The 26,591-nt window shown below is 42.1% G+C and overlaps 2 protein-coding genes across 2 annotated transcripts in view; one reads left to right on the top strand and one right to left on the bottom strand.

Annotated features, from left to right (window-relative positions):
- Nucleotides 1–23,199, top strand: part of LOC147258501 (uncharacterized) — a 27,320-nt gene extending 4,121 nt beyond the window's left edge. The window contains exons 2-14 of the mRNA XM_086208375.1: nt 10,342–10,415; nt 10,786–10,871; nt 11,025–11,064; nt 11,158–11,238; nt 11,937–12,044; nt 12,155–12,264; nt 15,179–15,227; nt 16,889–17,009; nt 17,739–17,833; nt 18,012–18,077; nt 18,202–18,301; nt 18,669–18,821; nt 18,911–23,199. Of these exons, the coding sequence (XP_086064501.1) occupies nt 10,350–10,415; nt 10,786–10,871; nt 11,025–11,064; nt 11,158–11,238; nt 11,937–12,044; nt 12,155–12,264; nt 15,179–15,227; nt 16,889–17,009; nt 17,739–17,833; nt 18,012–18,077; nt 18,202–18,301; nt 18,669–18,821; nt 18,911–20,322 (2,487 nt within the window). The 5' untranslated portion in view covers nt 10,342–10,349 and the 3' untranslated portion in view covers nt 20,323–23,199. The remainder of the gene's footprint in view (nt 1–10,341; nt 10,416–10,785; nt 10,872–11,024; nt 11,065–11,157; nt 11,239–11,936; nt 12,045–12,154; nt 12,265–15,178; nt 15,228–16,888; nt 17,010–17,738; nt 17,834–18,011; nt 18,078–18,201; nt 18,302–18,668; nt 18,822–18,910) is intronic.
- uevld (UEV and lactate/malate dehyrogenase domains) lies at nt 22,107–26,429 on the bottom strand. Its single transcript, XM_086208378.1, has 12 exons — nt 26,294–26,429; nt 25,329–25,413; nt 25,176–25,241; nt 24,930–25,093; nt 24,715–24,856; nt 24,552–24,646; nt 24,367–24,472; nt 24,045–24,215; nt 23,799–23,963; nt 23,554–23,641; nt 23,354–23,477; nt 22,107–22,854 (listed from the first exon to the last, which is right to left on the bottom strand). Exons 1-12 carry the CDS (start codon nt 26,333–26,335, stop codon nt 22,690–22,692), a joined length of 1,413 nt encoding a protein of 470 aa, XP_086064504.1. The 5' UTR covers nt 26,336–26,429; the 3' UTR covers nt 22,107–22,689.
- Between the last annotated feature and the right edge of the window lie 162 nt (nt 26,430–26,591).

Genomic DNA, 26,591 nt, shown 5'->3' with positions numbered 1-26,591 from the left:
GCAAATCTATAAAAAAAGTCATTCTGAGTCATCACTTTTACCTTATGATGAACATTTCTCTCCTGACGGGACAGGTATCAAGAATGTACCATCCTGGGATCAGCGGATTCAGTATGAAAATCGTGTGAATCATATGAGACAGCAGGTTTTGGAGCAGCCGTACGTTAGGCTATGCTAGTTCGCTAGTTTTCATATAGCAACTACATGCACAGGTAGTTCATGCACAGGCCGATAGCATGGCGAAACAAATACCTCAAATGTCACTTCTGTGCTTGTATGGTTTGAGGAGGAAGCACCGTGGAACGGGCTTCATTGTTATGCTACCTAATGGGGTAGGAGTGGGACAGCCCTTCCTCCTTCTCTTCCTCTTTCGGTGTCCCTCTGTTCTGTGTTATTGACTAGAGTCGGATGTTGTTCATGGCCTTTGCTGGTGAAGTCATCCACTTTCCTGTGATTCCCATTTTCAATTAGAATATATGACACGCATGTGATCAGACTTGTTAGACTTGCCCGTCTCACATGTGGGGTCATTGGTATCTTTAACTATATTCATCTTAATCAACAAACCGTCTCTGTTTGACAAGAATGGTTGAACCCGGCGGCCCTTAGAAATGAGTGTAAACTGGACTTTTTTTTGTCAAAAGCTTCTTGAACAATGATGTGAATTCTCTGTCTGATGACAAGGATGTGAGCCACGTGTTAGGGAGAGTGTCATGTGACCATCCTTATTTTGTATTTTTGCCCTTGAATGGGCCTCTGTCAGCAGCATTGGACTTTTATGGCACAGTGAGATAGAGATGGCCTCTTTTCGTGTTTCTACTGAAGCTGTTATCTCCATTTGAGGTATCAAAGGGCATCGATGTGTAATCCTCTCCAGGGATAAAAGCTTTGGGTTTCAACCATTTTCATTGATGATTTCATTAACAAAAATGCCCTGTTTAACTTGCTTCCTGAACTGCTGATAGATCTCTCAGTTCAAGTTTAATTCAGATTATGAATAGAATCTCTGAGATCAGATTTAATGGTCTTCTATCATTTTTGCTCAGTCAGTCTTCTTTGTATACTTTTGTTATATTATTTGAGTGGAGAGATATCAATAGCCTTTTTGTCTTCCTGAATGGTGGCTTTATGATGTCTGTCTAAAGCTCCAAATGTGGTCATCACTAAATGCACCAGACAGCGAAGCCTTTAGCCAACCATAACAAACGCGTTAACCCTTCGTTGTCACTCCTGAATTGTCTTTCCAGAGTTGCAGTTTTGTCTCTTCAGGTGCCACTGAAGTCCACCACGCCCTGTATAACTGCTTATTTGGTGCAGGTTGACACAATCCTGCTGCCTACATCAGCACAGTGTGGGAAACAGGCGAGAGCCCATCTATGGCTGGACGAGAGACAAACTTGTCACCCTGAGATTCACATTTAAGTGTAGCTATTTTGAGTTTCCAGATCACCAAACCTCCAGACGCCAACTCCATACAGAAGGGCTCCCTGACACACAGGGATAATGATTAGCAGTCTGTCTATGATGATGATGATGATGATGATGGTTTAAGGAATAGTTCACCCAAAAATAAAAATTCAGTCAATACTCACCCTCGCACAGATGGTAGGTCAGGTGAAGTTTTTGAGTCCATAAACCACTGCTGGAGTTTCACAGGAGGTGTTGCAGTAGACTTTCAAACAATTGAAGTGAATGGTGATGACCCATTTTCAAATGTTAAAAAAAAGCATAATAAAGCGGTTAACATGTCTCCATACTGCTCAGCAAGTGTCCTGAAGCCTCGACACGCCAAGTTGTTTTTAGCCTCACCGTAGCCTGTAGCTTCCAGTCATGACGCCATATTCCTTGAGAGGGTGATGAACGACAACTTGACACGTTGAGGCTTCAGGACAGTTGGATTACTTCTACTTAAATTAGTAGATAAATTATTGATGAGTCATCAACCCTGAATTAATGGTCATCAGTTTTACAAATAGCTTGTTGATCAGACAAAACAAGGACTTTGAAGATGACAACATGCAACGGTAATGAAAAAGATCAGTCATACTTGTCACACTGGCCTTTGTATAACTATATTTCATTTTTTAGAAAAAAACCCACCTTTATACCAATTTTCCTGTGGCTGAAAACTGCTGTTCCACTGAGATTCATAACAGCCTCATGAGATAGTTTCCCAAACTGTTTGTCTTTGACATGTGTCTGAAGGTTAAATTGCTCTATTTTTGGAATTTCCCCTCTGTGATTGTCTCTCGCTGCTGTCTTTTGTGGATGCCATTTCAAATGAGTCTTTTTGTCCTGAATGCTCAACCTCTTACTGTTTTGAGTCATGGTGAAATTACCCTTCCCCTCAGTCTAAGGATTTCCATGTACAATAATCCCGTCTCTGTGCTTCTCAACATAAACTAAACATAAAAAGTATAATAACCATTACTAGTTCACTCTAAAGAATCTCCATCTAAATTTGAATCTGGCTGACTTCAGTACTGGTTTTTGCCTTTCTTATTATCTTAACCCTCTGAATTATTTATTCTGTGACACAGTAAGAGCATGAATTGCTTAATTATAACATGGTGACATACAAGAAGTTACATAACTTCCCTAAATAGAGTATTTTCCTTATGCACTACTGTGCAAGCATGATATGGAGACCTTTTTTTAACTCATTCTTACTAGTTCATAATAGGGAGGCCACGGTGAGGTATTTTTCCAACTTTTACAAGTACACAGGGCATTTTTTGATAATTATACTTATTCAAAGTGTAGAGAGCTCTCTCTTTATTTTAAACAAAGTCAGTACAAGTGTTAAACATACATTAATCAGACTTTGATCAAGCAAATATGAGGTATGACCGAGCAGAATCTCCAAAGAGCTGCTGTTGCACTTCCCTAGCGTTCAAAGTTTGCACACTGCAGCGGGTGTATTTACTGTACTGGATTACCACCTAGATACTGAGTTTTAGTCTGTTTGTTTATTTGTGTGTGAGTGTGTGTATGTGTTAACTCCTGATGCTGTCTCCTTCATCAGTCGAGGCTAGCAAATTGATTTATTGATATTTTCAGGTTCTCCATTAGCATTCAGCTTCACTCCAGCGATTGCATAAGTGTTTATGGTAATTTAATTGATACTGCTTGTCTTTTCTTATGCGAGTAATCCAATTGACTGATTTCTAATTTTTGTCCGAGTACAGTGAGATTGGCAGCCTTGTCATGTAACAGGCATGTACTCGATGGATGCTAGTTATTTAAACTCTAGATCTGGACTTTCTGCCGGCTTCACTGCTTGTACTATGACTCCATCCTTGCCAGGAAGACGATCCATTTATGAGAATGTTGCTTTTTCAGCAGGATCCTGTGGGTTCGTGTTTATGAATTCTTTTCCCTTGACATTCCTGCCCTTCTCATACCACTCCTCCAAAATTTGCTGCCACTCTGGGAAACAAGGTCCATCTCGGACCGACCCGTTACTCCAGAATCTAAAACTTATTGTGGTCATTGTTATATTTAGATAGCCCACTCTCCTCTCCAAGGTAATCTCCAGCCAGCAGGGACCACAGGGTGTTCTCGGGTGAGGTCACATGTTAAGTGGGGTGTTTTAGTGCCCCCTTTCTCAGATCCCATCTTGCTATATCCTTTGGTACAGTGGGAGAATAGTTCAGTGGTTTTTGTTCTTGTTGGTAAATCTGTGGTGTGTGTTATCAGTTTTGGAAAAATGATAAGGCAGAGTGACAGTGGTAATATAGAGCGTAGCAGGCAGGGCAGAAAAGTTCCTTGGGGACAAGCTATTCTGAGCCTTGTACTTTTTCCCCTGTCCCCCCGTGGATGTTTTGCCCCTGGGTCACACAGTCTCTGTGTAGCTGCTATTTTCTATGCATAAACACAAACATTACAGCGGTACAAAAGAAACCGAGGGAGATGGAGGAAAAAGAGGCCCAGACAGTGACAAAGATTCTCTTGTTAAAGAGACTGCAACCACTCATCAAGGCTTCCCAGCACTGTTAGAGTGTCTCTCGCTGACCTAATGTGATCTCATTCATCTCTGTGTTGATTTCCTGCTTAACTTGGTCTCAGTGGTCACTTCAGATCTGTCAAGTTAGCAAAATGTTTGTCATGCTGGCTTCTGAGTCAATACCACTAAGGTCAAGACAGACAATTGGCCATTGTGCATGCACCGTCCCACCTGCTAAAAACATGCCTCGTAGCAAAGTGCTTTGACATGTTCACCATCAGGGGTTTGGAGTAGGGATGGGTTATAGACACTAAAGTATTCCATTTTTCAACAATCCTTCATTCTTTGATCATTTCTAATGATCTATGACTAATAAAGACTACTTTGTTGTCAAAAAATTAAAAAAAAATCTGGTGCACTCGTAAGCTGAAATAAAATTTTCTTAGTGATCAAAAATGTCCTCACCATGTGCAGTCATCACCACCTTCCGTGCTGTTTCTGTTGTGTCTGTCACCGTTATGTGTGAGCTGACGTGAGTCACCACTGTGATGTGTGATCTTTCTCCTTCTTCTCATCGCTAAACCAAACCAGAACCAGAGCATAATTGTTTCCATTGTGGTTTGTAACAATACTGGAAGTCAGTCTGTTTATACTCAGCACCATCTGACATGTAGACAGTGCATCCCCGCAGCGCGCCCCATTATCAATATCTCTATGAGCCAGGGAGGAGTTTGGGTTTGTATGCATGCATGTTATGAATTGTCTTTGTGATTGAGGTACTCGATAGTGCACAAGTGATACATATGCCCTGAATGTAGTGATTGCCCATTATGTGCACAACATGTTTGAAAATGGCACCAAAAAAAAACAGATCAAATGAGGTTGTTGTAATTGTATATTATGCACTCATACAGAACCACCCTCTGGCTTACAGCAGAGCCTCAAGCATATATTTATTGAGCCAGAGCAAGTTTACTATCTCCATCTCGTTCCCACCCTCTTAGATTTTCCACTTTGCCCTTTCTATTAACTGCCAAAATGTTATGTTAAGAACAAAAGACCAAAATGTCAAACTAAATAAAGGCTTCCACTCTCTCTGCCTCTGCCTTAATAATATTTTCAGTCTGTAGTCCATAACACAACTGTGAGCTATTACTATACACTTGTATTATAACCACTGAAGAAGCTTCCTGTCCAACTTCTCTGTGGTGGAGCACATGGAAAGCTTCAAATCAAATACAGCATTTCTGTTTGATTTTCAAAATTCACTGCTGAAAATGATTTCAGTTCCTTTGGTCTTTCTTTCATTTTCTCCTCTTTTTGGATACATGCATACTAAAAAGCAAACCGTGTGTGTGTGTGTGTGTGTGTGTGTGTGTGTGTGTGTGTGTGTGTCTGACACCCATTAAAGCTGCTCTGTTGCCATCTGGGACTTGAGACTTTGTCATGTGGAAATTAGAGCCATGTGGTCACTTAGCCTCCTTCCTGGCCTGAAATAGTTTCCTTGTTCTCCAGAACTGCCATATGTCTACGGCATGGCAGCATGGTCCGGTATTAGCTAATAACTTTACAAGACATGCTTTAGAGTGTTAAATCATAGATTATAGTAGTATTGACCACAAAATGAAGAGAAGATTCCATTTTTAAGTCAAAAGGTGTACAAAATGACCACTTCTGTCTCTGCCTGTCTATGTATCACAAGGTGATAATTAAGAATGTTGTGAAATTTCTTTTGAGAAAATACTTTGGCGCGCTAGTCTGAAGAATTGTTTTGTGAATGCAGTCCCACGATGGTTGCTGGTAATCTGAGACTCTCAGGTAAAACTGTGAGTCTGTGTTGGACAGTTGATGGGGCTGGTAATAAATAGATGGGCCAGGTGCCGTATGTGAGGACGCTTTGTGAGGTCAACCCGGCTGAATGAGTTCATGAATGCAGAGCTGACCACATAGGACAGACCAATCATCCGGTGGTAAATAGGACTAAGCACTTGTCATCTGCTCCTTGTCATGCCATCAGGACTTTTGGGAGATTTAGTACCAGCCACAAAGAAGCCACATTCGGTGAAAAAATGGGATTGGACCTCATTTTCTCAGAATCTCCAGAGGTTTTTATACATCTGTCAGATGTTTGTATTGTTGTTTCAGTGAAAAACTGCAAAGAAGCAGGTTACTGTCTCATAAATGTTCCCATACCCAGCCACCTTGAGCAATCAGTCCAGTCGTAGCTGGCATACAAAGTTCCCAGTATGCTACCCTTAGTTGACAACTGCCAGACTCTTCCTAATCTCAAACTTTCATTTTGATGCTGCTCCAGAAAAGTATAATCCTCTGCTGTAAATCTGATTTCCACTGAGATCACGTTTGATTATGGACAAAAACCGAGCTGATCCTGGAAATGTTGAAGTGTTTAAAAGATGACATGTACTTTATCTGGAGCTGGAGTGGTCTTTGAGCCCAGATTAACCCACTGCTCATTAGATAATTGAATCATTGTTTTAATCATTTATCTTGTACTAAGATGACTTGCAGATTTAAGCTTTTCAGATCTGTTAAAGTTTCACTGAGCCATTCATAATAGTAAGTTGAATATCTTTGAGACTGTTGTTCAGACAAGGTATTTGAAGGCCACAGTAGGATGCTAGTTTTCCATTATAATCTGTCATTTTAGGGGCGAAATGAGTTGAGAATCAACAGATTGAAAGATGACATAATTATTAATTCTGATAATTTATTATTCATTTTTAATATAAGCTTATTTTTTTCTTCCTCTAATTTCTTCAGTACCAACACTGAATTGTTTTGTGCTTTTTATCTGTTTGGTTAATTGTGGCTCACTGTTGGTCATACCCAGACAGAACACACCCAGCCAAGCAATACATTTGTTGCTAATTAGTAACGGATATTTTGACTGATGCATCACTGTTTAAAACTATGTAATGAGCTGGATATGATTCAGAATGCTAGCAAGTTGTTTGTGGTTACAACAGTGCAGTGAGACCTTTTATATGTAAGCTGGATTTTGCGTGCCGTGTCATAACAGGAAATGATATCACCAAGGCTTCAGGCTCAACATCTTGTATCCTGTAAGCAGCAACCAGGTTGTCAAGTACAGGGAAGTGGTTTCTTGCTGCCATTTATTCAGCTTCTTTTTAAAAAATGTTTTGTTTTTTTTAGTTTATTCAGCTTCTTTTAACCGTCCCACTCCAGCGCCCGACTACATCCCTTCACCTCAAACATTGCCCACCTACCACTATGTCTCCATGCTGCTTCACGCTTTCCTCGTGCCTACATTGATCACGTTCTGTCTTTCTTTCTCCCCTCATACACACTTGTGAATACACCCCCAGGCGTGACTGTTTCAGTGGTCGTCTCTCATGCTTCATCACTTGTTTCCCACCAGTTAGCCACCCCTCTAGTTGTCACATGAAAAGAGCTGTCCAAACTGAATTTCTTTGCATTAAACATAATGGGAAGTTTTTCAGGTGGGTTTCAGCTGTGCTGGTGACTCACAAGCACAATCCCAGCTGTATCATTGTGACCTGACCACCCCATGGTATTACTCCCATCATACTTGCTGACTACAAAGGCTAAGTCCAGATCATTGGAGACTATTGTCTGTAAAATTTAATTTGCACTGAGTTGTCACAATCAACTACACTTCTTGTTGAACCTGCTGTTGAAGGAGTGGCAGTCGCCGGTTTCCTTTTCTTCCTGACCCCTACACAATACTATCTGTAGCCTGGAGACTCAACCCAGGAAGTAAGCAGCTTGACACCACAGATGAAGCACAACAGAGCTTTGAAACAAACCTTCTCAGTGGACACAAATTTAATACGACATCCCTGAAAAATTAAAAAAAAACAAATGGACCTCGGAGGGTCACCTTTTTGTCACATTTCTAGTCAATCGTGTTGTGAATTTCTCATCTGTTTATACTGAAGATAGAGGGCTATTTATGACTCTTAGGTTGATCATTGTTGGTAGCATAAGCATTGGAATAATTGTTGGTTAACCCTGGTAACGTACAAGTCATTCAGTGCTTATATTATTACATGTACGTGTTCTTTAATTTGTTGTATTTTAAAAAAAAAAAAAACAATTTATTGAAATCATTGTTATAAGCCCTTTTGTAGTGGATTTATTTGGTGAAGAATTAATAGTGCCCCACAGCTGCAAAAATGCTGATGGCCCAACAAACCTGAAAATAGCCTGAGCTAAAATGCATGAGAAAGGGAAAATTGTTGAGAGGAAAGCATAGACCAGCAGGGTCCATGTGTTCTGTGGTATGGTTTCACTGAGCACCTGTTAAACCAGAAGCTCAGCTGTTTTAGTGCGGGAGACTAGAGACTCCCAGTGCCTGATGACAAGGAAATGGCCTGTCACTACTAACTCTGGAATTATATGTCCTGATTTAGGAGAGAAATACTCACCGTAATTACTTGGCCTTCAGCGAATGGTTTGGAATATGTGTGGTCCAGTCTACTGGTCCAGTATTTCAACCCATCCATCCCTGATACCAGCAGCTCCGCTTTGTGTAAAACTAAATTCTCACTAAATAAAAAAAAAAAATCTATGGACAGTAAGTCTAGGCAGGGGATCGCTCCTTTTCATCCCCTGTAGTTACAGTGTCATAAACTATTGCTTTGGTGCTGATGCTATCTGTAATTAAAAATAAAAAAAAATAACAGTTTGTTATCCCAGTTGTCCAAATTCCTGTGGGTTTCTCTCTCTCTCTCTCTCTCTCTCTCTCTCTCTCTCTCTCTCTCTCGCTCGCTCTCTCTATTTTTTCTGCTTTTATTTTAAAAAATAAATACTCATCTTTTAAAGGACATATGTTCAAACCTCTTGAAACCTGACACCCTGCCAAGTGTCTCCTCAGCCTGCCCAACAGTGGAGCCACTGTTCCCAGAACAAGATTGGAATTGTGTTGGGAAAATATGAACAAGCAAAGAGTGTGTATACATCTGTGTGTGTGCACTGGCAGGTGCCTTCACACCTGTTGCTGCCAGGCATGTCAGACATGCAGCCTGAGGCCTCAGCTGGTGAAAGTCCTCCTCCTGCTGTGTCTGTGTTTTCTTCATTCTGTCACTGAGTGGTTTCAAAGTGCTTCCAAGTTTAGCTTTTGACAGATGAAAACATTGTGTGCCTCACTGGAGTCACACCGGAGAAACTCTTTTCTCCTCTTCGTGTCTTAAGACTTTGACTACTTCTTTTGAGCTTGGGTGTTTGTCCTTGAACAACATGTACATTTGGAGTGTAACAAAGACTATATAAACACTACCAGTCTAAGGTTTGGACCCACCGTCTCATTTAATGGTTTTCCTTTATTTTCATGACTATTTACACTGTAAATTCTCACTGAAGGAATCACAACTATGAATGAACACATGGAATTATGTAAGGAACAAAAAAGTGTGAAATAACTCAAAACATGTTTTATATTCTAGATTCTTCACAACAGCCACCCTTTGCTTTGATTACTTCTTTGCACACTCTTGGCATTCTCTCAATGAGCTTCATGAGGTCGTCTCCTGAAATGGTTTTCCAACAGTCTTGAAGGAGTTCCCTGAGATGCTGAGCCCTTGTTGGCCCTTTAGCCTTCACTCTGTGGTCCATCTCATCCCAAACCATCTGGATTGGGTTTAGGTCAGGTGACTGTGGAGCCCAGGTCATCTGGCGCAGCCCTCCATCGCTCTCCTTCTTGATCAAATAGCCCTTACACAGCCTGGAGGTGTGTTTGGGGTCGCTGTCCTGTTGAAAAATAAATGATGGTCCAACTAAACACAAACTGGATGGGACGACGCTGCAGGATGCTGTGGTGGCCGTGCTGGTTCAGTGGGCCTTCAGTTTTGAATAAATCCCCAAGAGCGTCACCAGCAAAGCACCCCTACACCATCACACCTCCTCTATGCTTCACGGAGGGAACCATGCATGGAGAGACCATCCGTTCACCTTTTCTGTTTCGCAAAAGACACAGCGGGTGGAACCAAAGATCTCAAATTCAGACCGAAGCCCAGATTTCCACTGGTCCAATGTTCATTCCTTGTGTTTCATGGCCCAAACAAACCTCTTCTGCTTGTTGCTTTTCCTTAGTAGTGGTTTCTTAGCAGCTATTCAACCATAAAGGCCTGATTGTCGTAGGCTCCTCTGAACAGTTGATGTAGAGATGTGTCTGCTACCAGAACTCACATATATGTATATGTGTGTGTGTATAATAAATACACACATACCTCCTGTAGCTGTAGCCGATATCAGAATCAAATCAAATCATTGGTTGTCTTTAAATTCATTAAGCAGGTCAGAATACACATTTATGATAACTAAGTAAGTCCATATATTTTATGCAGGAAATTGCAATAGTGATCATCTCTCTCTGTCTCTCACATATTTTTCAGATTTTGACATGAAGAAGGACATAGACGCATTGATAGCAGAGGAACGCGCTGAAATCATTTCCAAATATGACAAGGTGAGTGTGTTGGAGGGAGAGTGATGATACTAATACGCCTGATTCATAAAATTATTTTCAAAATAACGCCGAGGAACATTGGTGTGTCTTGGTGTGAGTTGTGTGTGAAATCTGTTCATAACCCAGTCAATGTTTGATCATGTGCTTTTCAAATTGGGTTCAAACATTTTCACAAACATCAGAAATGGGAAATTATTTCTTATCATATTGTTCACAATCATGAATCCACATTGTCTTACCTTGTCTCTAAATTTCAAGTAACATATAAGTTTTACTGTTAATTTTCTCTCTCTCTCTCTGTCTCTGTCTCTCTCTGTCTCTGTCTGTCTGTCTGTCTGTCTGTCTCTCTCTCTCTCTCTCTGTCTCTCAGGGGCGGCAAGAGGGTGTCCGTATTGACCCGTGGGAGGATGCTGACTACAGCATCTGTAATGTCACTGACCGTTTTGGCTTCCTGCAGTAAGTTATCCAACACAAGTCTGACAGCTGGAGACACAGTTGTTTTTATTATTTCGATTGTCCCTTTGTCTTTTTTTCCCCTGCTCATGATTATGTCTCGTTCTTCAGATCACAAGTTTTACATTTTTGTAATTCTAACACAATTATTTCTAGTGAGGAGGAACTGCCAACGCCCAGTGCACTTGAAGAGAAGGTATGAAACTAATTTGCTATGTCCAGACTTTGACCTTGAATCTTTATGTAACTCACATTTTGCCACATGTACATCCATCATTCCTTTACCCAGCAAAAGCAGCTGGAGGTTGAGCGAGTGGACAAATGGCTGAAGATGGTGCAGAATTGGAGCAAGTATAGGAACAGTGAAAAGGTTTGTAACTCGTGCCCATCATCAACTCCCACATGCATACACACACCAATGTATCAGGTAAGGGTTTAATGAGCCCAGTATTTTTTTCAATATCAGGCAGAGTAGCTTGTTTTATTCACTCTATATCTGCCAGGGTTTAGTGCCAAGAATCACTTACATTCATGTAGAGAAGTACGAGACTTTACTGATGTTTTTCCTTTCACTACATTAAAATTTTTGATCATTTTGTTTGCTATCTCTTAATGTATTTTATTTGTAGTTTAAGCATAAATCTGTCATTTGTTTAAATTTGTTAGAAGGATTTAGTTTGCCACATCTTGGGTGACTTTGTCCAGCCTCAGAAAAACGATCCTCCCACCTGCCTGCACCTCTGTTCCTACCTCGTGCACAACAGAAACACACAGATTGGCAAAAAGAGATTCCATGTCAAGAAAATACCAAACTGTCACTTTTGAAAATAAAGAGCCCACTGTCGTCATCTAGCCTGCTTCCCCTTTTATTCTACTGAACTTCATTTTGTCCACCACTGTAACTAAGATACTAACTTTATCCCTCTATCTTGTTTGGTCTAGACTGTTAAAACAAGAATGCGTTGATTCCTTGTCAATGATGAGATTTAACAATTCAGCAGTTTTGTGACCCTGTTTATTCTGCTTGCTGTGGTGATTGTTCATGTGTTTTCATCACGTGTGTTTCAGTTGATTAAGCGTGTATATAAAGGCATTCCCCTCAAGCTGAGAGGCGAGGCCTGGGCCCTACTTTTGGACATAGAGAAAGTCAAAGAAGAGAACAAGGGAAAATATGAGGTTGGAATCTTGTACCACATCTTCCATCACCATTGTTGGTGACGTGAAAGGCCGAAAGTTCACTGTTGGCTGGTTTTTCTGACATTTTGTATGATTTTGATTTCCTCTAGAGAATGAAGCTGCAGGCTCGTAATTTCTCTACAGAGATCAAACAGATTGACTTGGATGTCAACAGAACCTTCAGGAACCACATCATGTTCAAGGACCGCTTTGGAGTCAAGTGAGTCTTCAACTTCAACATGGAATCATGCCTCATGTGCAGTCGAACATTAGAGTTATGGCTTTCATCCCAAATCCTGATACTTTGGAGATATTAAAAAACGATCGATGTGATGATTGTTTCAATGTGCATGTGTTCTTTCAATTACTCCTGTGTCAGTATGAGAAATGTGAGTAAATTTTATTTAGCAGTTTTCTCTCAGCACACTCACAAAGTGCTTTGAACAGGTAAAAAAAAAAAGCACTAAAAATACTAAGTGTAGTAAGGAAAAATACAGACAACAGCAATAATTTAACACTGAAAAACTGGACTGCAAACAATTAGAACCAGAGATAAAAAAAGAATTATGAATACCAGACTGGGGATAAACACAGTTTCTTTGGTGGGGGGAGATACAGCAAAAAAACCCACCAAAAACAACAACAACAACAAAAAGGTCATTTTCTCTCAAAATCCTTCATCAAAATAAACTGATGTTTTATGTTTTTCTGACCTGCATTCGGTGAAGACGCATTCTTCCTCTGACCGGCTCTGACCCATCTCACTCACCTCAAGGCCCAAAGTACTAGCCAATCAGAGGCAGAGTAAGCCAAGGGCATGTCTTTTGTCAATGCACACTCGTATCCATTTCCTCCTTGGTTTGAAAAAAAATCAGGCCCTAATAAGGAAAATAGGGAACCGTCTGCTTTGGAGTTTCCAGTACTGTGTCAAACACAGCTACCATTAACAATATTATGTGCTGCAGCATCAGCCTAGCCACTGATGGTGTGAGGGCCATCAGTGAAGCTCGGTCGGGTACACAGCAGATGTGGAATGTTTCAGGGATGCAAGGCTTGGAAAAAGTTTGGGTACGACTGATGGGAAGCAAACATGGAGCTGGGTTTTGTAGGTCACATGACCTCTTAAAATAAGTCACAAGTTAAAAGTGTCATAACAAAGATTGTCAGCCTCTTTTGTTATTTACAGGGAACATCTAGAGTTCTTGTTTTCTTTTGCCACCTCACATGTTCAGGTTTGTCTATGTCTCTGGCAGTGTGTGCCCTCTGGGCTAAACCTTGAGGCACCCTCACGCACAAAAACACTCACACAACCAAAGCAGTAGTTTCCTCCTCTGTGTTTTACTAGGCTTCCTGTCAGTGCTCTAAACCCCACAGGAAATGGCATTCATACAGAAATGTGCATCAATATCAAGCACATGCAGACCAACAGTACCCTAATTGAGCCCTTGTTCTTGTTCTGACACAACACCTCAATGTGATGCTCACATGTTCATAAAATACATTTTACATGGCTAAGCATCACACAGCCAACACTGTGCGCCTTTTATGGCAGGTGATTCAGTGGTCACTGTTGAAGTGTGTAATAGGGTGCTCTCTTCTGTCTCTCTTTGCCGTACTTCCCCTTCAATTCAAAGCCACTGAGTCCAAACAGACCAAAGCACAGCTCCATCCTGCTTGGCTGCCCTCTTGTCATCCTGCAAGTCAACAGCTGTCTCACTCACACACACACACTCACACACACACACTGAGACACTGACAGCTATTTAAAGCTGCTTTCCTGCCTCTGTCCCCATCTTTAGGGCATGTATTTACTACAGAGGCCTGGGGGGGAGACATCCTCTCTTGTCCACTCTATATTTGTTAGTGTTCCAAACACATTTACACACACAATGGCTACCTTGTGTTAAAAGTCTGAAACAATTGAGACTCCAACTGTAATCAGCCAGGCATCGCATAAACCCTGTGGTTGCAGAAATGGCAGGCTTTAGAGGAAATGATATGATGAAAGTCCTGCTCATGTATGTGAATCTCGTAGGGCTTAGCTAGGAATAATAACATTTGCTGTATGTTTTTGTAGCTTTATCAAAGAGAGACAAAGCTCTGCACAGCAGGAAGCTCCCATTAAAGGACTGTACTATGCTCAGACTCTGAGGAAGAGTACCTTTGCACTGCATTGTAGAATGCTTTGACGGGAGCTTCCTTGGATACCATGGATGGGAACTGATGAGTCTTTTATGATTCCGATTTCATTTTTGATTCTGCTTAACGATTTGGTTCTTTAGTGATTCTCTTATTGATTTTCATTTGGAAAAAAAGAGAACAAACAGGTCGAATAACATAAACTTTGTTTAGTGTAGAAGTAACATGACCTTCCAAACCCAATAGTGAGATGGCACTAACATGATAGGCAGTGTTAGTTGGTTAGTTACTTGCAGTATTAACAGCAGAGGACGTGCTAATATTGCTGCTGCAGCTGGGTTGAGATTCACTCCGGTGCAGATAAAAAATGCAACATTCACCCAAAGTTATCGCATGTTGGTGTTTGATTCCCATCCCTATTGGATACAGACTTTTATCTCTCTTCACATGATCATTTTTTTTAATCCAACACTTTTTTACTTACATGAGCAAGAAATAAATGACAAACATATACTTAAATCACTTCTTAATTCAGACATATCAACAAATGCACTGAGACTGAGGGACAAACACACAGACGGAGACTTTCTACATTATATTGGATACAATAAAAGAAATCCAAATTTGATGGTGCTGTAGTGAGTTCTAAAAATAACATTCCGATGTATCTCAGATAATCCATCATTTTGAAAAGCTAGAGCCCTTGTGTCAAAGTATTTAGACTATTAGAAGTATTTACACACAGATTTCTACCAGCAGCCGGGGATCATCAGCCTCCCCAGAGGGATATTTGCAGCTGTTTGGAATCTGCTTTTCCTGATTGATGGAGATCATTTCGGGATAAGGTGGTTTCAACTTGACGAATCATTACTCATGTGGCCTCGGCCTGTTTTATTTAATAAACTTCACTTGATCAGAGACTCTTTCAGCTTGTTCAGTCTTGCAAAGGAGTCATGTGCTCAGTCTAACTGGTGGTTTCTCTATTCCCTCCCCAGGCAGCAGTCCCTCTTTAATGTACTAGCAGCCTACTCTGTCCACAACACGGTAGGTTAGTTTACATATGTGTCTGTTTATATACAAGTATGTGTGTTACATCATGTCAAGACGTCTTGTGTACACCAGCTGCCCGCAGTCCATCAAGTGTGTTAATTTTCTATAGCAAAGATCAGGCTAAGCTTGAGCTCTACACTCGTTTGGTCTTTTCTAAAGCTGTGGGTGCGTTCTTTAATTTATGAGTGTGACTCTGCCTGCATGCAACTGTCCGACCACCAGTGAAACCATAACCATTCTCAGTATTCACATCTTGAGACTAATTTCCTCTTTTACCGTACAGTGCATGAATTTAAACTGGTTAAGACCTAAGTCTGTATATGATTGTGTTGCTATTAGCAAATATACTCTTATACTCTACCTTGCTCTTTTATGGCAGCTTAAGCCAGTTATAGTACTTCGATTTTCAGAATTGTCATTTTTAGTCTTAATTCCATGTTTGATTTACAATCGGTTTGAAATAGAGCTTTCAAGTGAGTTTCGAAAATGAAAACTCGTCATATTCTCCTTAGAGGAGTTTATTTTTAGTCATCATGTCATAAGTACAAGCAAGCTGATTGTGAAACGATAGTATCTGCACCTGTAGAAGCATCAAGTTCCTAGGATATCAATTTTGTTCGAAGAAAATCAGGTTTTATATGCTAGTTCACAGAATTATTACTACGCTGCCCACAATCCCAATGTGTATCAGTGACATCTCTGATTGGATCATGTAAGAAATGGAAACCCCACAATAGTTTAAGAGAAACCTGGCAACAGAAACAGGATTTCCTTCTCTGATGAGAAACACTGGGTATTCCTGTCCTCTCCCCCAAATCTGCATGAGGACATCTACAAAAGCACGACATGTTTCGATGTGCTGTAGTTTAACACCCTCACGTAAATTAAATCTTATTTAAGCTCACAGCCTGCTGCTATCTGGAGCTGGTTGAAGTATCGCCATCTCTGTACGTTTATCTCAGTACACTAATATAGTCCAGGTCTGCTGTTCTGACATGGATGGTTCCTGTGTTGAAGAGGTGTTTGAGCCAAAGGAAACTGGCATGTGCTGCTCGCTTTTTTCCATTTCCCTTCTCTCACACACTGCTCATAAGAAAGTGGGTCAGTGGGAGAGCACGAGAGGCAAAGAGGGAGGGATGGGGGGGGGGGTGTTTGTCCTTTCACATATGTGACTGCAGACAAGAATGTAGAGAATGTTTAGTGTAACCTCACTGTTACCCTAATTAAATTAGCTTGTCCTCAAAAGGATACTTTGCACGGTCCATTTCTAGCTGCACAATAAATCAGCCTTAATATGGACAAATACCAAATGTGTTTTGGTTTTGTGGATTCTGTTCTTGCCAAGAGCAATTTGCTTAGTGTAAATCATTGAATCATTGTGCAGTCAGTTGGCAGCGGTTCAAGTTGAAGACATGATGCGCGCTTGGCTACAGCAAATATTTGAACAACCTTTATAGAAATGTTTATGATACTGTAGAAAACACGTACAGTAGGTCTGTAGCATAATCAGCCACACACATCAGCACCAGACATGCAGGTGCTGCCCCCCCACCTTCTCTCTGGTCCTGTGTGTGTGTGCTCTAATAAATTATGAATAATTCTACTCGTTTGCAAATTCTATTTAACTGAACTTGTCTGGTCTCTCGTGTTCCCAGGAGGTGAGCTACTGCCAGGGAATGAGTCAGATTGCTGCCATCTTGCTTATGTACCTGAATGAGGAAGATGCCTTCTGGGCTCTATCCCAGCTACTCACCAACAGCAAGCACGCCATGCACGGTGAGACCACCCAAGACCTAGAACCGCTGTTTATGGGGCTAATGTGTGTGTGTGTGTGTGTGTGTGTGTGCGTGCGTGCGTGTGTGTGTGTATGTGTGTGTGTGTGCATGTAGGACTCAATAATTTTTTTTTTCAGTTTTGCAAATTGGTGTTGTTGTTTTTTAAATGTTGTATTCAACTTTGAATAGACAAACAGTGAGGCGATTGAGTTCTTTCAAAACCAGACCAGACAGTTTATCCATATGGAATGAAATACATTGTCACGCATTTTTTTTGAAAATTCATATTTTTGGCTACGCTTTAAAATATGACTAGATGAGCAACACCTTGTTAATGCTTAGTTATATAGAGGGTACTAATAAATTACTCATAATTAACCATTTATTAATATTTTTTGTGACCTTACTTGTAAAATAGGAAACATTTAACCCTGAAGTCACACTTGATCCCAACCCCCATCCATCTTTGCTGTTACCTGTAAAATAAACATATAATAAATGCACAGCTTGAACACTGTTAATTAATGATTACCAGACATTGCTGACTAAGCATTACCAACTGTTAACGAAGCATCAACTAACCATTATTAATATACCCTTATATTATCTCTCAAAGGAAATTTTTTGTCTTTATAGAGAACGCGTTTCTGTTTTAATATTACATCTCTACCATCACCACACAACAGTCAGAGTCTGTTGATGCATTTATATTTTCTTTAATATGTGCTAGGATTCTTCATCCCAGGATTCCCCAAACTGCATCGTTTTCAGGCCCACCATGAGCGGATCATCTCCAAAATGCTCCCGAAACTCAGGAAGCACCTGGTGAGCTCCAGTGCATCTCTTGCTATCTGTACGAGAAGCTAAGTGCTAATGGGTTGCTAAGGAAAGCTTGGGTTGTAGTTCATTTATTAGGGTCTTTTAATTTGTCTGCAAAAGGTTCACATGTTCGGACTGTCACTGCAAATTATTGTGCTGTTGCTCATGACTTCCTGTCCCACAGGACAAGGAGCAGATGACGACAGGGATTTATACCACCAAATGGTTTCTACAGTGTTTCATAGACAGAGTGAGTATTAAGAAAACACGTCATCAGTTTATGCCCTTCCTTAAAACCACATAGGAGTTACTTTTATTACTTATTAATGGGACTGACTCTGCTGCTGTGTGTGTTTGTGTGTGTTGCATAACAGACCCCTTTCACCCTCACCCTGCGTTTATGGGACATCTACATATTGGAGGGAGAGAAGATGCTGCTTGCCATGGCTTATACAACCCTCAAGTTACACAAGAGTGAGTGCAAGACTGACTGACTTATTTTCTGTGCTAAATGAGTCAGGGACACCAGCTCGGTGCCCACGACGCTGTTGCTATACCAGTGAGTGTTACTCTGTGGATTACATCGCATGCTGCCTCTTGGTTGGCTGCTTCCTCACTAGATGCTTACATAATGCTAGTGGCCGGTTGCCGTGGAGAAGAATCAAAGGCTGACTTTTCATTGGACAGTTGTGCAAGCGTTGCCTTGACACATTGGATGCTTTGACATGTTGCTTTTGTACAAGATCATTTTTTGTTGTTGTTTTTTTACAGTTTACTCTGTAAAGATCACATTATCTCGGAGTTTCACCATTCTATGACTGCCTCTTGTGTTGTCAATCAGAGCACCTGTTGAAGTCTCAGTTGGAAGACCTGAGGGAGTTTCTTCAGGAGCAGCTGGCTGCTTCTTTCTTTCTACCTGATGATGTGGTGATTGAGCAGTTACAGGCTGCCATGTCAGAGCTGCGCAGTAAAAAGCTGGACCAACCTCCTCCAGGTGCACTTGTGTTCTTCATTCATCAGTGTAAAGACGTTGTCACATACATCCCCGTGTTTATGTGTTCTTTATCTTACATGTCTTTTTAGCGAAGTCCGAGGAGCAGCCAAAGAAACCCTTGGGTCAAGAGAGACCAGTTCTTCACCTGCCCCTGCAGCCTGATTCTCCGCTAGAGGTCAAAATTGACCTGCAGCCCCACAGCAATACAGAGCCATCACAAACTGATAGCATCTCCCTACACCAGACCCCCTCTCCTGCCAAGCCCCAGGACTCAAGAGGTTTAAGTGAGTCCAATGCAGCTCCTTTGCCTTCACCAGACCCAATTGTAATTCACACACAGGAAACACCATCCCCTATAAGGCCTTGTAGAGTGCCACCGCCAATTCCTCCAAAAACAGAAATACCCTGTCCTGAGCGGAGGTTTGTAGGGGATTCGAAGGAGGCTGTCCCAGAGGTTAGCCAGCCAGAAGGAAGAGGACAACTGGACAAGCAGCACGGAGAGCCAGAGACCCAGGAGGAGGCTGTGGAGTGGCCTCCACCCTATGAGCCCACAGCTTTGGATGCGCTCTCAATGCAGACTGAGGAGGAGATCATGGACCTCCCAGATCTGCCACCTCCACCATTATTCTACACCAGCCAGAAAGACCAAAGCCCCGTCGACAGCCAGTCCTCCTCTCTAGAGGTGGGGGCTGGTCTGCAGACCCAGCGCTACTCTTCTTCTCCCCGCTCCCCCCCACCACTGGTCCCTCAAATGAAACCATCTCCAAAATTATTCACAAAACCCCGTACATCACTTGACATCACACAAAAAAAACCTCCCACCTCAAAGGCCTCCCCACCCCCTGCTATTACCGTATCTTCATCCCCCAGGCTCCCCCCTCCAAAGCCAACCAAGTTCCCAGTGTCTCTTTACGTTCCAACGTTTCCGGGAGACAGGCGGCCTTCTAACACCTCTCAGTACGATAACCTGTCTGAAGCCGAGGACGACGACCGCCTCTCGGAGAGGCTGCTAGGCTCCACGCCCGAAGAGGTTCCCAGCATGCATTGCAACCCACTACCTGCCTTTGACAGAGACTACGACCCTACTCTTTACCCTCTGCCCCCTCCTCCACTGTTCATCCCCCCTTCCCCTTCTCCCAGTCCCCCCTCATGGTGTGCTCTTCCCAGTCTGCCTCAGGAGCCAGACTACGACGGCGAGGAAAGCTGGGTCGAGGACTCTGTCCTCCCCCCTCCTCCAGCTAGCTTTGCTGACAGACTCACCCCCTTCCAGTGTACTGCTGACACACACAGAGCCACCTCACCCATCACTTCCTCTAAGCCTTTCTCGAGGGGCCCTCGAGACCACTCTGCCTTCCCTGCACCTTTATTGTACACTGGGTCCCCCCCGGGCCACTCCAGGCCCTCAGGACAGTCTGCAGTGGGGGTCCCCATGGTCCGATCCAGCCCAGACTTTTGCAGGATGCCTCCAGGTGGACAGCTGCCAAAATCAGTGACCTTCTGAAGACTTCAAGTGTGACTGCACACACCAGTATGATTCGGACTTCACATTAAGCTTGATGACTCTTTAAAGCCATTTGTAAGGAGGAAGACCTCCTGAGGCCAGTAGCGACCCAGTCTGTCCAAGGACTTTTTTTAATTGATGTGTACAGATTTGTGTGATACTTGCACCTTTTTCATGAAGGCAGTTCTGTTTTCTAACTCCAAACTGCTGTTTTTGTTACAAGTGAGTGTGTTGACTGGCCAGCTCTTGTTGCTGTGTGAGACCAATTAGAAGTGTGTTATCCAAAAAGTCCAGTTAGTGTCATCTTTACCAACAAAGTGTCTTACTCTGATGGCACTGGTGCATTGCATTTCGCATAGAGAGTATATCAGCCTATGTAAGGGCTTTAGGGTTTGCCAAATAAGGTTATCAAAGTAGAAGCAGCCAAAGGCTCATTTACACTTCATTCGTGGTCAACAGTGAGCTGGCTCACATACAGTATTGTGCGTCTGTCTGAATTGACACACTGTTAATATAATATATATCTTCATTGTTCAGTCATTTGACTGCAACAGCAGCACCAAAGCAGATTGGATGCTAACGTGTGAAGGAAAGCGCTGTTAGCAGGGAGGCAATGGTGCAGTACTTCACTGGTGTAAATATTGGAATCCAGTCCGATCATTTCCCTCCCAGCAGAGGCTACTCAGTGGGTGCTTTGCCGCTTTTATTTGTCTCTAAGTTTGGTTGTCAGGGTGTCATCACTTCCACAGAGATGGTTCAGCATTCTGTTCAGTGACTTCACAGCAATAACATACTGAACATACATGCATCAAGGCTAAAGGCGTTGGAAACAGGAGAATAAAATGAGGATGTACAGCGGAAATACTTATTCATGAAGAGTGTCTCCATCTAGTGGTCAGAAGCATTACAGATTGACTGGTTATGTTCTAGCACTGATAAGATGCTTTAAAATGACATGGATGTTACCTATCATGTACATTTATTTTACGTTTCAAACTACTAACCATGAAGAATACAAGAAACAGTTCCATTTTGCTCCATTTCCTTTTCCAGAATAGATCAAACTAGATTTTTTTATACGCACAGCCATATTTTAAAATGTGACTTTAGTGTTAATTTATTTGAATTGCTGAGAGCGAAAGTTCTAGAGAAAGGGAAGTTGAGCCATATAAGTATTTTAAAGGACACTCAGGAGAATGCAGACCTCTGACAAGACCCGCAACCCGTTCTTCTATGCAGTCACACCCCTATGTAGTTTAGTCCACTGGATCATAACTTTTTTGAGTCTGCACAAAATCCTCCAGAGTAGAACGTTTTATCGTTTGAAATACACTCCTTTTTCATGAAAGTCCATGGTTTTCCTTATAAATATAATAAACTCTGGTTCTCTCTTGGCCATTCCCCCATCGAGTGTCATGAAGTTGTAGTTTTTACATCATCCTGCCGTCTGTCAATCAGAGGCTCTCAGCGGAAGTAACGGGGACCTCCAGCCTGTTGTGTCACTCACCTGTGTGTCTGGACAGGACCGTTGTTTTTGCACTGACATCTTGTTACAACAGTGTTTACCATCCTGCGTTCCCTTGATTTCTCATGGGATTTACTGCTAAACCATTTTCACGTTAACAGATGTTTGTTCGTTAACTTTGCTCTGGCTGCTGAATCGTTGTGTGAATCCGATTCTTTGTCCCAAAACTCATGCGAGTATTTTCAATGTGACCTGAACACCAAAATTTACAAACATGTATGCTACTAATGAGTTTTATAAACCTTGAACACATGTTGTCTTCTCGGTTTCAGATTTTATTGTACATCCAAAAACACACTTGTAGTGTTACTGTTCATTATTTATAACAGCAGTGCAAAGGATTTATACAGAGTTAACAAGTGCAAAGGCAATGCAAATATGGAGGGCTTAACACTCATATAGTTATACATGTATAAATAGCATGAAAGCAAACAAGGCTAACAGCACATGAGCTGTACTTAAGCCACCCTGATTTTCGTTAGCATATGTGATCATTACATCATCGTACACACACGCACACACACACCGTTAGTGCAATTTTGTTAAAGATGGAAGTCATTGAAAACCTAAAACCTCCAGCGTAACTGGTGCTTTTGCATAGAATTCTTTACCTTTCAAACAAATACAGGTACCTTCATGTAACTTGCCCCAAAGTTTTGTCTGAGACTCAATAATTTCACTGAACCTTAAATACACCAATTCATCCCCAGAGTAAATATGCAACCTCAAAAAAAAACCAAAGAATCTTGTGGTAAAATTAAACAAATTTAGTCCACAACTCCAGGTAGAAGCATCTGAGTGACAAATACTCAGCTCAGGGATCATCTGCACCGTCACTAGCTTCACATCCTGAGTTGACTCATGAGGTTAAAGAGGGACCTGACGCTGTCCTTCAGTTTGGAGTCTTCCTGCTCTCCCAGTGACACTCCGGCCAGGCGCGTGGAACCGTTGGCTCCTAGGATGCACGGCACACTTAAAAACACCTCCGCGCCGATGCCGCCCCAGCCCTGCAGCGCCGCGGAGCACAGAGGAAGAAGATCCAGTGAAATCTCGGGGTTCGCACACATTAATGACTCAATATTTTCATCGTTCTTCCTAATGTGTTGAAGGGAATTTTTCAGAAAGATGCATCCTCTGATATGTCTGTTTACACGTGAAAAATGTCGAAAGTTACCAGTGTACATATTAACTAAAATTATTGGTATGATATGAGGTTTGATAAAACATCATGTATTACATTAAATCATTAATCAAAATAGATTTTTGTTAATTGGGAGACATATTACATTTTCTGGATTCAATTATTCAATAAAAAATGTCCAGGCCAGGTAATTGCTGCTGTTAAGATTCCATGAATTTTTCCAGGTTGTTCATGTCCATGTGAAACCAACAGCTGAAGTCAAATATGTTTAATATCATAAAAGTGAGATTAAAAGACTGATAGTCTGATTGGATTACACCCCCCCCCCCCCCCCACACACACACACACACAGCTACTACTCTTACCTGGGCAAGTGTGCTGACTGAGTGGATTTTCTTCTTATTTGTCAGGATACTGTTAGTGATGTCAGCAATTGACAAACCTACCGACCACGAACGCTGGCCTTGATTCTTGATGATGTTGAATGCTCTACAAGAAAATGAACATGAGAAAACTTCTGAAATTATTCCTAGAACTTCGAGCAGGAGCCTAAAGGGCTCTGTACCTGTCTAACAAAGCTTTAGTAGAGCTGGTGGCAGAGGCGATCTCTGGCTGCGCACTGGGGTTCAGCCCAATGCTGCTCATCACAGGCACTGCAAGACAAGGACACACACGCGCGCACACACACACACGAAGGTGTGCGTCATTGAGGATGTAGGAGACGAGCAGGTAGAGCAGCATTACTGGTCACCTTCACAGCAAGGCAAATAAAAGCAAACATGGCCACAGATGAGAGGAAGAAGAGCTCACCTTTGTTGTCGGAGAGTTCGCCAAGCACCCAGCCTGGTTTGTGGGTGTTGAGGTTAATATCCAGAGCGCGACTGAGGCGCTCTGAGTCCAGGTTACACCCGGCTCCTATGACCTGCGTTGGCGGTAGGCCGCTCTGTCTCCAAGCCACATGTGTCATGAGGTCAACTGGAAACAGAGCAGAGACAGAATTAAGTCTGTAATGTTCTCAAGCGCCATCCCTCAGAAGACGCTGTCACTGCCACCGACCTGGCTGAGAAGCGATGAGCAGGATGGTGTTGGGGCTGAGACGGGCCAGATTTGGGATGATTCCTCTGTATAATTCGACGTTCGTCTGAACCACACTGATGTAAGACTCCTCACGGCTCCACGCATTTGCAGTCACCACAACAACCCTGGAGCCTGCCGAAGCGGCTAAATCTAAATGAGACAAATAATAGCTGCTTATTATCATCACCACTGATCCTCATGTACAGAAAGTGACAGCACACAGGTGACATTTGTTGCCTGTCTGACCTTTAAACTTGTATACCAGCACTTTGAAGGGTCCTTCATGCACTCTGCAACTCACCTCTAGACACCTCTACCTTCGGCAGACTGAAAATCTCCAGGTCGGTGCTGCCGCCCTTTGTGGAACTCTCAGCCACATCAATGAAAACAAGTTTATCCACTTTACACTTGAGGGAAACAGAAAACACGACTAAAGCATTGAACATGCAATATTCAGCATCAAATGAAATATTACCAAGGAATTACTTTTGCCAAAATGCTCATCACTGCCGCCATCCCTAAATCTCCTCCCCCGATAACAGAGACCTTGTTGATCGGTTGATCGTGATGACGGATCCCCCCTGAAAGAAACGTCAGTCAGCTTATAATAGCAAACACCGGTCTGGTCTACAGAGGCAAAGGGACACACCATCATTGATCTTGAGATTAGAGACGAATGCCAGAAGCTCGTGGGGGTCTTTGGTGTCATTGCCGCTCTTGGCACACAGTGGAGGATCCTCCTCAAATTTGGCGATCATCTCATTCAGAAGAGGAACCACTGCGGACTTTGGCTGCTCCAAAGAAAGAGAACATATCAGAGCCACCTACTGGGAACACCGACTGGTTTTGAGAGCTGATTCTTACATGGTCCCAGTTATGCAGCCCCGGCAGGTAGATGCGACCTCGCGCATCCACGTGCTTGCCCTCTCTGACGACCATGTCAGCTGTTGGCCTCAGCAGGCAAATGGGAGGGGTAAAGGGGAAAGAGTCCAACAGCCACAGCTGGATTGGGAAGTTATAGGAGTGGCCTTTCAGAGAGAAAGATGGCTGTCACAGTTCATGCTAATGACAGCGATTACAGTCACATAAACGTCCCAACTGAAACCCTACCTTCAAACTTGACAGGGATGTTTCCGAGTAATTTCAGGAGATCTTTCTGGGTGCCATCACTGAACGCTGAAATTCAGAATTGAACTCTGTGTTTGTGATGTGTTGGAGAGGAAAATATTTTTCTTAATTAAAAAAAAAAACAAAAGGACTCACTGTAGGTGCCACTGGATGGTTTCAACCCGGGGAACACACGATGGATCTTCTGCAGCTCCTCGATAGCAACATCACCGAATTTGTACTAACGTCAGGAAAAAATAAAACATCTGTAGGTCCTGAGATGAAGGCATGAACTGTCTATAGAGTCTATATGAATCTCTTCCTTATGACAGGAGGTTTTATCTACTGTCAGGAATGTACAATTAAGTCGAGAGCAGAGTCCATTTTTGGCCTCTCATGAGGTTAAATTTGGTTGAATAATTCCAATAATATAAGATAATGTAAAGCATTGTTGTGAAATTGTATTTTTTTCTGTTGTTCACTCTACTGTGAGGTAAAGAGCTCTTTAAACATAAAGGATGTCTGATAACGGATCCATTATTGAGAATTTAATCAGGTGGCAGTTACATTTTGCCCGGTATGTCAGTTTGACGTGAGAGAAGTAAGAAGCACACTTATAGACAGAGGTACACACACAATAGTTGTTTACTTGGATAAGCAGCTCATCTCAGCAAGAGCTCAAGTTTACAACGGCCAAGTTTTTGAGGTTAATCCTATCATTCCGATTTCAAATGCCTTCCATCCCCAAATAAGATTTATGATTCAAACTACGGAATCAGCATCTACATCATCTTTTATAGCCTTCGGTACTTTGTCAATAGCAGTACTCCGAAAGGCTAAACAGAGCACAATGTAATTTGTCAATAACTCAGTCAATATTGACAGAAACCCGCTTCATGTAGTTGCCTGTACCGTGTTATTTAAAAAAAAAAAAAGCTACATATCAGTTTTCTTATGTTGAATCACATTTCCTTATCATTCAAGGGAAATGCTTTAAGCAACACAACAGGTTCAACCAGTTAGAAACCAAAAGCGGCTAGCATGCTAAGCTAGCCGGCACCTTAACAACATTCACTGGGGTAAATTAAGTTTTGGGGCTGCTCAGTAGTTTCAAGACTAACCTTGGAGAGGATCCGCTGTATTTTTTCCGTACTGAGGTCCATTTATCACAATAAAACCAATGACGGTTCTTTCAGACTCTGCTCTCGTGACGTTACTGTGCACAAACTTCCGTAAACTATATGGAAAAACTGAGAGAATATCAGATAGACCCCGCCCACTCGGACACTCAGGTACGGCTAGCGAGAGGGGTCAAACCTTGATCCGATTGTTGCTGACGAGTAACATGAATTATTGAACGTTTGTGACTTACCATATTACTACTAAATTAAGGAGTCTCCGCCCAACACACATATATAT

This window comes from Aulostomus chinensis, chromosome 7, assembly GCF_037954235.1.
Source record: "Aulostomus chinensis isolate RoL2024-O1b breed Wild chromosome 7, RoL_Achi_v1.0, whole genome shotgun sequence".
Taxonomy (NCBI): domain Eukaryota; kingdom Metazoa; phylum Chordata; class Actinopteri; order Syngnathiformes; family Aulostomidae; genus Aulostomus; species Aulostomus chinensis.
This window is presented reverse-complemented; position numbering and strand designations above follow the sequence as displayed.

Bases quoted from the DNA above. Each gene is read 5' to 3' on its own strand.
- uevld (XM_086208378.1), bottom strand. From the start codon at position 26,335: ATGGACCTCAGTACGGAAAAAATACAGCGGATCCTCTCCAAG. The intron at 25,094-25,175 runs GTAGGGTTTCAG...TCTCTCTGAAAG, and splicing joins CATCCCTGTCAAGTTTGAAG to GCCACTCCTATAACTTCCCA. The intron at 23,642-23,798 runs GTGAGCTCTTCT...CTTGTCTTGCAG, and splicing joins CGAACTCTCCGACAACAAAG to TGCCTGTGATGAGCAGCATT.